This window comes from Eretmochelys imbricata, chromosome 8 (genome assembly GCF_965152235.1).
Source record: "Eretmochelys imbricata isolate rEreImb1 chromosome 8, rEreImb1.hap1, whole genome shotgun sequence".
Classification (NCBI taxonomy): Eukaryota; Metazoa; Chordata; order Testudines; family Cheloniidae; genus Eretmochelys; species Eretmochelys imbricata.
In genome coordinates this window covers 95,333,339-95,343,311 of record NC_135579.1, presented here as the reverse complement: position 1 = coordinate 95,343,311, position 9,973 = coordinate 95,333,339, and the positions used below count along the sequence as shown (strand labels likewise).

At 49.4% G+C, this 9,973-nt stretch overlaps 1 protein-coding gene across 1 annotated transcript; it reads left to right on the top strand.

Moving 5' to 3' along the window:
* Nucleotides 1-1,720: 1,720 nt before the first annotated feature.
* BSND (barttin CLCNK type accessory subunit beta) lies at nucleotides 1,721-9,441 on the top strand. Its single transcript, XM_077823910.1, has 4 exons — nucleotides 1,721-1,897; nucleotides 5,472-5,563; nucleotides 6,292-6,558; nucleotides 8,997-9,441. Exons 1-4 carry the CDS (start codon nucleotides 1,721-1,723, stop codon nucleotides 9,439-9,441), a joined length of 981 nt encoding a protein of 326 aa, XP_077680036.1.
* Nucleotides 9,442-9,973: the final 532 nt, after the last annotated feature.

Below are 9,973 nucleotides of genomic sequence, written 5' to 3'. Positions count from 1 at the left end.
TGTGCTGTGGGGAAAGTTTTCCTTCCACCTGACTTCAGGCTAGTGCCCAGGCTTATCACCACTGGTGTCCCAATCCCATCTCCTGGAGAGCAGGGAGATGATGGTCATTGGCAGCTGAGTGCAGGGTGCACCCCAGCCAGAAGGCACAGAGGGCAAGCAATGAAGAACCAGAGAAAGAAAAATGTGATCCCTCACTGTGTGGGTGTGATTGATATCTCCTTGTAGGGATTTCTGAGGGGCTCTTTTGGGACGGTTTCCTCAGCAGGACACATCACTACAGTTGGTTGAAATGTGTACATTTAAAGTTTTCTGTTATTTTATCAAAAAATTGGAAAGCAAAATGTTTTCAGGAAAAGTTTACTGTTTTGGCAAAAGCTTTACCAAAGCACTGAACATTTATACTAGAAATAGTTTTAATTTTAAAAAAAACCTTTCTGAAAATCAACATTTCAGGTTTCTGTTTTACAATAAATGGGAAATTTCAACGAGAACCAAATAACCATAATTTCCCCCCCAAAGTTTTCTGCAAAAAAGTATATTTTGACCAGCTCTGGCCAGAATCCCTTCAAAACACACCCAAGGCTCTTGCTCACGGGGAATCATCACGGTGCGATTTCCCCCATAGCCACTGGTAGACATTCATCTGTCCTGCCTGGCGTGTGACCTTGCTTGTGGTCCTTGCAAGAAAAGGATGGAGTTTCCAGTGCTAACAAGGAATTATCCTGTTGCAACCTGCCTAACTGTGAGCTCTCTGGGGCAAGGTCTGTCTTCTTAGATGTCTGCACAGCACCTTGCACGATGGGGCCCTGACCCTAGACCGGCATTCCTAGGTGCTATCGCAATACAAGTAATAAATCAACATCATTTCCTTTTCAATCACTTACAAACATATTGGTGCAAAGACACATCCCCAGAGCTCAGGAACACCGTGCTGGAAGGCATCTGCCTGATCTTTTTTGTCGGTGGCCTTAGTCTGCGCTAAGAGAATCAGCAGCCCTTGCTGAGCACTGGTGTAAGGATGGGCATACACGGGACATCTTGTCACCCCCGGATAGAAAAATAGGTCTGGAAAGGAGTTCAGGGGGTCATCGAGTCCATCCCCCATGCCAAGAGAGGATTAAATATATTAGTTCATACCTCGACTGTCACGCAGAGGGGTACCCATTTTCCTACAGTAGATGTGCCCTTTACAGAGCACTGAAAAATAAACAGGCACTGCCCATCTGCCTGCTGGATTGCCCACCTCTGCCAAAATACCAAGCCCGCTCCAGACCAAGCAGCTAGTATAGTCAGGCATGGGACGGTTACTGCAAGTGCCCAATGGTTAGCCTTATCTCTGCCCCCTCCCCTGTGAACTCTCCCTTTCCGACTCGCACTCTCTGGGTAAGGTGTTCTGGAGCCCGGGCTGCACGTGCCTTGAGGGAAGGTTAGAGTGAAGTGCGCTGGGCAGCTTCACTGGACTGTGAATTTCGGGATCTTGTTTGCATTCATTACACTCCCATTAAAAACTGGCTGGCTCAGCCCTGGGCAGGACTGGTCTGAATGTGCAGCTGATCCTCAGCCCTGACAGCCTCTGGGAACACACTCCTGGCTGTGCACCTGAGGAGTGCTCGCTGGGACACAGACAGGCAAGGGGCTCCCTGGCATCTGTCCCCTCCCAGCCCCAGGCTAGCTCTCTGCATTCTCACTGTGCAGCTGGTTTCTACCTGTGTGGTTTGCAATGGCTGAGGATAAAACTTTCCGCTATGGACTCATAGTGCTGGGCTTCTTCCTGGTGATGATTGGGATGTTCATCATGAGCGTGGACAAGCCCCAGGTCTACATCACCTTTTGCACGCTGGGGGTTTTAACCATAGCAGTGGGGATCACCTGGAGCATGTGTCAGTGCTACCCCAAGGTAGGGTCGATTCTCTTATCTGTGCTTTCTCAGTCTGCCTCTCTGGCATAGGGGGGCTATGGGCGGGGCACTGCAAGGCATCTTTGGGAGCCAAAAACCATCCACAGGTGCTTAACAATAGTAGCTGATGACTTAAATTCCCATTGAGACAGCTAACTGCCCTGCTGAGGGGAAGGTGGTGCAATGCTTAAGACACCAGACCAGGAGACCTGGGTCCTATTCACATCTCTGCTACTGACTCACTGGGCAGCCACGGGCAAGTAATTTAACTCCTCCGTGCCTCAGTTTCCCCATCTGTAAAACGAGGATAGGGGTACTTACCCTTCCTTCCAAAGTGCTTTGAGACCCAGGGATGAAAAGTATTAGTATCCACTCATAATGATTGTACAGTCACTGCAAGGCTTGGCCCAGCATTCCTTCTCTCCTTTGGCGGCTGATCTGTCATCGGTCAGTGCTTGTGGCTGGTTCTGGGATATTGCTGAGTGTATATGTCCCATTGACTGGCTGGCAATTTCTCCTGGGTGTATCATGCATTGCTTCCCTCGAGAGGGGCTTGGGAGCATCAAGGCATCATAAGATGCCCTCTACCACAGTCAGGCAATTCAGACTAACTTTCAAAGGGGCATTTAAAAGTTACCATAACTTCGGGTTGGTTTAAGAAAGAATACGTGAAACAGCTGTGAGTGGAGCAGGGAAGAGAGGATGATACTTCTTCTGCCTTATTTTCTCCACATGGCCCACAGCACCTCCAGTTACCTCTGTGCATGGGGCAAGGGGAGCAGACACATTGCCACTGTCCCTGGAAGGGGTTAGGGGGATTACATCTACCTGGGGTTACAAAACCGTATACCCTTCCAGCCGTTCAAAGTGCTCCTTGATATCTAAGGGGAGATGCCCCCTAAGGACACACACACTTTGTTTTTCTATCTCCAAAGAGCCTGCTTTCTGCCAGGTTTGGCTTTAACCCTAAGGATGCTAAGACAGCGGAGAAGGCTGGCTGCCGTTTCCAGAGAGTTACAGGTTTAGCAGGCACAGGGGAAGCTGGGCAGGGTGTCATTCTTTTCTCTGATCTAGGGATAAAACCACTTCAGGCTTTACTGAAAGCAGTGCTGACTTTCACTGGGCAATGCAGTGAATCCCTGTTAGTAATGAAAGAAGGAATCGTTTAAAAGAAACTATCCTGTATGTCCAAAGCCCTTTGCTATACCTCTCAGTGACAGCTGCAGTGTAAATCATTGCTGTGAAATGATGAACAGGAATCAAAGAATGAAGAAAGCCTTGATCCATTTCTCAGGTTCACTGTTTGAAAGCCACCCCCAAAATCCACATTCTCCTCCCCAGTGGAAGTTGAGCAGATGGTGGCCAGATCTTGAAGGATAAGGAGAGAGCTCCCTCCCCCGCTTTCAGCCGGTGTCTTCACTGTCTGCTTTCCGAAGGGTTCCTCTTGCCTTAACAGGACTCTTGAAACAAGTTATTTTGGGAGACATGTAACAGAGGGGCAGGCTGGTGCAGCAGAAATGTTTTCATGCAAGCAGCTTATTGAACAGATTCACGACACCATGAAAGAAATTCGTAGAGTAGGGGAAGAACTGATCTTTTGCCTAAATAACAACACAGCTGTGTAAGTGAAAGGTACAGGAGACAGCCAGGAAGATGCTGGGAGGGGGAAGCGTTTACTTATTGCTCATCCATGGCTGATAGTTTTATATAAAGTTGTTTTAAATTCAGTTTAGATTAAGGGAAGAAGAACCCCTAAACCCTGTTGAACCCATGCCCAACCCCCAACCCTTTGACTTAGGTGGGTCATTAAAACCCCCTTCGGAAAATCTCCTGGTTAAAGAATGTTGATAGTGCAGTAAAACAATTAAACTCCCATTCCCTGAAGAAACATCTATCCAAGAACACCATTTTCCCAATGGAAACAAGACATTAGCTCTAGGGTTAGATTTAGGCTTGGTCTAGACAGCCTTATGTCTGTAGTCTAGAGTCCCTGAGCGATGCAGGGATACCGACCAAACTCCTGGTGTTGACGGTGCTATGTCGAGAGGACGGCTTCTCCTGTCAACGTAGCTACCGCCTCTTGCGGAGGTGGAGTACGGCCAGCGACGGGAGGTCTCTGGTTGGCGTAGCTAGCATCTTCGCTAAGCAGTACAGCAGCACCAGTTCAGCACTGTATGTGTGGACCATCCCTCAGGGGCGCAGAATGGCTCATTAGTAGATCTGGGCCTATGAGAGTGCATGTTGAGACACAGCATGGGATGGGGGGAGGGGCAGAACTGGAAGTTATAGCACAATAAGCTGAAGGGTTCACCTGTGATAGGGATCCCTCTCCAGAATTTTGTATTATATGGTGTCTTTAATTGCTGGCAATTAGGCCTTTTTAGTGTCACCAGGAGAGAGCTGTAAACTAGAGAGTTTGGATCTGGATCCAGACTTCCTCAAGGTTGGGGTGGAGGGGTTGGCTCTGGGGCTTTGGTTTGGCCCTTAGGAGTGATAGAGGCCAGCCATGAAGTTTAGAATTGGATCCAGTCCTCAGAGTCTGTAGGGGCGTGGATTGGGAATGCTGGGAATCCGACCCGTTGGGCCCATCCTTTCCCAGATGTCTCCATTTTGGGACTGCAGCCTCTAGGCTGAAATAACCCATTCAAACATCCATCCCTCTCTGGGAAGAATCTCTGGGAAGAGTCTCATCCCCCAGAGCTTTGGCCACCAAACATGGCTCCTGGAGGGAGGGGAAAAGCTATGGAACCCACACCTTCTCCTCAGACTGAAGTCCATGATGAAGCTCTGACTCCCTTGAAGGGCTCCTTTGTCTCTGAAAGGGCCTGTCTCCCCTCAAGATGTGCCATAGTTTCTGATGGTGCTGAGGGAGGTCAAGCTGGCAACTCCTGCTGGGATTCGTGCTTCAGAGCCTGCAGGCCTACCAGTTGGCCCAGTACAAGCACGCTCTCAGTTCCATTTGGAATGAGTTGACATTCCCCTACCTGTCTCCTCTGCGCCTCAGAAGGCAGAACACCCATTGTCATCCAGCAGGATGGCAGGACTGAGCGCACTATTGGTGACATAATCGAGTCCAAGCCTGGGCAGGCTTGAGGTTCTGAGCATGCTCCATGGACCACTGAACACTCAGGACCTTGCACGACTGAGCCCCTGTTGCATCCAACGAAGTGGGTGTTCACCCATGAAAGCTCATGCTCCAATAGGTCGGTTAGTCTATAAGGTGCCACAGGACTCTTTGCCACGTTTACAGATCCAGACTAACACGGCTACCCCTCTGAAGCTTGAGCCCCTGTTGTGGTTCTTCTTATCAGCCTGAGTTTCCTGGCCAGGGGAGTAGCTTGCATATTGCCTATTCTTTGTAAATGTGATGTGAGGGCTTAGATACCTCTTCCTTTGCTGTGATTTGGATGTAAAAATACCTAGTTAAAGTGCCAGTAAAGTGTGATGTCACCGCTGGGAAGGAGTTAATGATAGCCCTATGCCAGGGAAAACTCCTCCTCCACTGCAGGAGATTAACCCTCTTTGTTCACATTCAGAGGAATGATTCATCCCTCTTTTTTTCTTCCCCCCCAAGATAACGTTTGTCCCCATGGAGACGGAGTCCGAGAAGTTCCTGTCACATAAGCCCGCTGTTTCGATAGAAAATGAAATTCCGGAGAAGAGCTGGTATGTTGGAAAGACCCCAGGCTCTCAGCCTCAGCTCAACAGTTTGCAATCTGGTTTTTAATGAGCGCCTTAGCTTGTACACAAGGTTATCTGTGTGCCTCGGGGGACAAGGTCAGGGTCTGAAAACCCTGGCATGAGGGAGGGCTAAAAATATTTTGTCTGGAAAAAAAAAAAGCAGCAGTTTGTTCTGGAACTGAGGACTCCATTTCCATGTTCTTTCAACCCTTGACTACATGGCTTCTCTCTGATGAGGCTGCCAACAGTGGTGTGGAGGAAGGGAGGATAGTTTGACCTGACCCTGCAGTCCTTTCCCAGCTAGCCGTCCCACTGATTTCAGTCCTTTCCTAGCCAACCTCCCACTGAGTCCCCCACGTCAAACTGCCATCCACAGCAGCAGGGATGTACTGCAGGCTCTCTCAGTAGGAACTAGACTAAGACCAATAGTGAATTTCAATGCCTCTCGGCTGTGGGTGACCGCTGGTCACTACGGGCTGGATCCAAACCTCCCCAGAGTCTGGGGAGTTCAGATGTGGGGATCTGGGTATGGCCCCTCTCCAATACAAATCCCCTCGATGTGGCATGAACGTGCTGCTCTTCCCTTTTGTGGCATTTTATTCGTTTCTTTCTCAGCAAATGATAAAATTCCTGCGTCTAACCAGAAACTATTGGAGTCCAGTTAAATGGCAGAATTTAATAGCGTCCCTTCCCCTCTTTCTCCCTCACCCCAGCTCCCAGACTCCCTACACCAGCCAGGAAGAAGCTAATGTCTATGAGAAAAGCCTGCCATCTTATGAACAGATCCAGAGGAAAGCAAAGGGCTCTGTGGAGTGTCTGGGGATTCAAATGGCCCCACTCCTAGGTGACTGTGAGCTCAAGACAAGAGGATGTCCCCATCCCTTTGTACAGGCCAAGGCTGAGGTCCACAGGATCTCAGAGAGCAATGGAGAAACCTGCAGAGATCCAGTGCCCCAAGTGCTCACAGCAACAATCAGCAGGTAGGTGACCTTGAGGCTCTGCTATAGAGGAGTCCAAAGGGCAGTAAAGTTGCACTTATGGAGATTCACTCATTCCAGACATAAGGACAGACAAAAAATAGGCAGCAGACATGGTGATCAAATCCTTCCCGCTCGATACATCTAACCGGGACATGCCTGCTGCAGGTACCTGTACGCATTTTGGGACAGGGACTGTCTCTTTCTACGGGCATGTCTACACGGGGGGAAAATAACCCATGGCACCGAGTCTCAGAACCTCGAGCTCATGCTACGGCGGGCTACAAACAGCAGCGTAAGTGCTCGGGCTCAGGCTGGTGCCCCGGCTCCGAGTCCCTCCCCACCTCACCCGGGTTCAGAGCCCGGGCTCCAGCCAAACACCTAGACTGCTGTTTGGTGTGAGAGCCCAGGTCCATACCTCATGTGGGCATCCTGGGAGCTACTGCAATGAAAACAGCAGCAATGCAGGTAGGGAGCAGCGCAGTCCAGGGCAGGTAGGGTGCACTGCTATGATGCTGGATGTTCTGGGCACACCCCAACATCCCAGGCCCATCAGGAGACTAGTGACATGTGACAGCAGCACAGCCCGGGAGGTGGAGGTTCAGCAGCGAAAGGGGCATGGTGACTGGTTTCCTGCTCAGCCACTGTGGTTGTGAAGCCAGAGAGCTGTGTGGGCCAGCAGGAACACGGTGCCTGGCAAACATCTCTCGTAGGGGAACCGAGCGAATGACGGGGCATGAACTTGCTCGTCAGACGCTTCACGCAGAGTTCTACAACTGGATTGAATCCATTCAGGCAATTTAGGGCACTCTGAGTTCACATGAGCCTAACTAGGTGCTGCGGTGCTCTCTCCTCTCCCAAAACACAATTCAAGGCTAATCCAACGGGCTTTCTCTAGCCCCTTAAATAAGAAAAACAGCCCCCGACTCAGCTCCGGCCTCATGAGAGCCTGAGCCAGCACCCACTGAAGTCAAAGGAAGAGGTGTTTTTTTTGGAAAGGGGAAGGTTTTCAAATGCACCAAGGACAGTTGGGCAGCCAGGTCCCCATTTGTGCCTTTGAAAATCACCCCCTGCATGATTAACTGCAGGATTTTGGCCTTTCCTAACCTTTCTGGAGGATTGCAGGGTTTCACTTCCCTGTTTTAAAGCAAAAATAGGTAATTATTTCCCAAATACGGATTGCCAATAGGGTTTGGGCCCCTTAGCATCCCAGCCCAGGGGTCCATGATGGTAAACCCCAGATCAGCACAGAGCTCACAGGCGCTGAATATTATTTCATTGCATATGTTCATTGAAATCATCATTAGACTGAACCCTGAATCTAGCTCCCTCACTTGCTGTAATCAGCTGGTATTTAGTTAATATTAATTATTTAAATTATGTTCTCTTTGGGAACGTTTAATCAAAGTTTGGCAAACTATCATGTGCCTTTTTATCCAAATTATTTGTAGCAGACCTGATCAAATCACTTCCAAAATCTGACTGGGGAAGGCAACTTCCTTACACTGGTATACATCTCAATAAACAAATGTCATTCCTCAGAGTAAATCCATGTTCCCAGTTCAGAGTTTCAGGCAAAGAGAGACCTAACTACTTCTTCATTTAAAGACTTCAAGTGAGGCGTACAGATGCCATGGTGATGGGCTCAGTGTAAGAACCTGGGTTAGAATTGTCAGAACAATAAATCATGTCAATCCCCAACTGCTTTACAAAGGTTACTAACCAATTGTATGAACTATTGATGTAGGACTCAGTTGGCCCCCTTGCTGGAATGCAGTCATCTCTGGGGTAGAACATGGTGGCTTTTTAACGTGTCCATAAGCAACACTATGCAACTGTTTAGGATGAGAGGTGAAGAGTATCATAGCCAACTGAAATGGCAGGGGGAGGTTACTGGGTCATTGCCTTCTGACATGCTCTTGGTCTGCTTAAACTATTTCTGGATAGGCAGTTAGCGGCTCACAGCAGACCTATCTCCTGGGTGATGAAAGGAGCTCTGAGCTCTCTATTCTCCAGGAACCACTGGCAGGAGAGCAACCAGAGTCTGATTAGGTCTGTGCCAGGATTTACAGCAAGGAGACTGTCACTGTGTCCTTTGACATTCTCCTTGGAAGCTGCTGCACAGCAGATGAAGGAGAGGAGGAGGAATGGGCAGGTACCATAATGGAGGCACTGGGCTCCCTGTCCATATGGTGTCAGAGCCTCACCTGGCTAGTGGCAGCTGAGATCCACAATGGGGAGGGGAAATAAACAGAATGGCATCATTATGAAAACCAGGCACAAGTCAGCTGGTGAAAGGAACACCACGAACCCAGCGAGCATCTGTTCGGCTTGATTTACTGTAAACCCCATGGCCAAAACACAAAACAGGGAAACAGCAGCACAGAAACCAGCCAGTAAATGAATCTGTGCCCTTAAATGTACCTTTATGCCATTTTCAGCCCATCAGAGAGGTCACACAGTGCAGCACCGCTGGCTTCCTTCCTGGAGGACACTGACCTTCCCTCTTCCGAGGGATCCACCTCCAGCAGCCTGTTTCTGGGGGGATCCACCAGCTCCCTGAGGAATCCACTCCCATCACAGGGGTACACCCAGAAGCTCAGGTTTGAGCTTCCTTGCTATGAAGATTTTGCCCTGATTGATTCACCACTGGTGGAAAGGTGGCATCCAAGCCAGGAGCAAACACCGGCCCTACCCCAGAACTACCTGTCTGCAACTGCCTCAGCAAGACAGTTTGCATTCGTCTCAGGTCCTGGCTCAAAGGTAGCAGAATCAGAAGAGAGACAGAGTGTGGAAGAGGAGGACAACAACATGTATTACGGGTTAAAAGAGGGGCCAGAGAATTTACTGATAGCAGATGATTTTATCTTTGAGCCAGAGACCTAACCCTGGAGAGGGGAAAGAGACTGTCAGAGACAGGCCCAGGCTGGCTCAAGTGATGCTCAGTATTCCAAGTGCCTTGCAGATCAACCCTATTCAGATTGGGGGTTGGGGGCAGCTTCCTGGGAGGCCACAGCCAGCTGCAGGCTTTGTGGCTGTTCGGTCGCATCCTGCCTCCTGGGAGTGCACTGGTTTGTAGGGGGAAGATAGGATGTTTGGAATATTAAAAAAAAAAAAAAAAAAGTCTGATTTATTACTGAAAACACAGCCTGTCTGCAACCATCTGTGGAATACGAGTGCTTGGAGAGCTTTCTGAGAGCAATGAATGCCCAACAGGTCGGTTCTCCACACTCACTTCCCCCCACTCCTGTACACAGCTGCTGGCCTGCCTGACATAAAGACCGCAATCCCAGGGAGATGCCAGGGATACTGGGAGTCCATTGGCATCAATTAACAGGCCTCCTCCCTGCACCCGCAGAGCCATATTTTCAAAGGGGGAAATGTAGTTTGGGCCCTTAAAACGTGCACCCAAGCCCTA

Excerpts from the sequence above, each read along its gene's own strand:
- BSND (XM_077823910.1), top strand. The coding sequence starts at position 1,721 with ATGGCTGAGGATAAAACTTTCCGCTATGGACTCATAGTGCTGGGCTTC. Across the intron at positions 1,898-5,471 it reads TGTGTCAGTGCTACCCCAAG|ATAACGTTTGTCCCCATGGA; the intron begins GTAGGGTCGATT and ends TTCCCCCCCAAG. Across the intron at positions 6,559-8,996 it reads CTCACAGCAACAATCAGCAG|CCCATCAGAGAGGTCACACA; the intron begins GTAGGTGACCTT and ends TGCCATTTTCAG.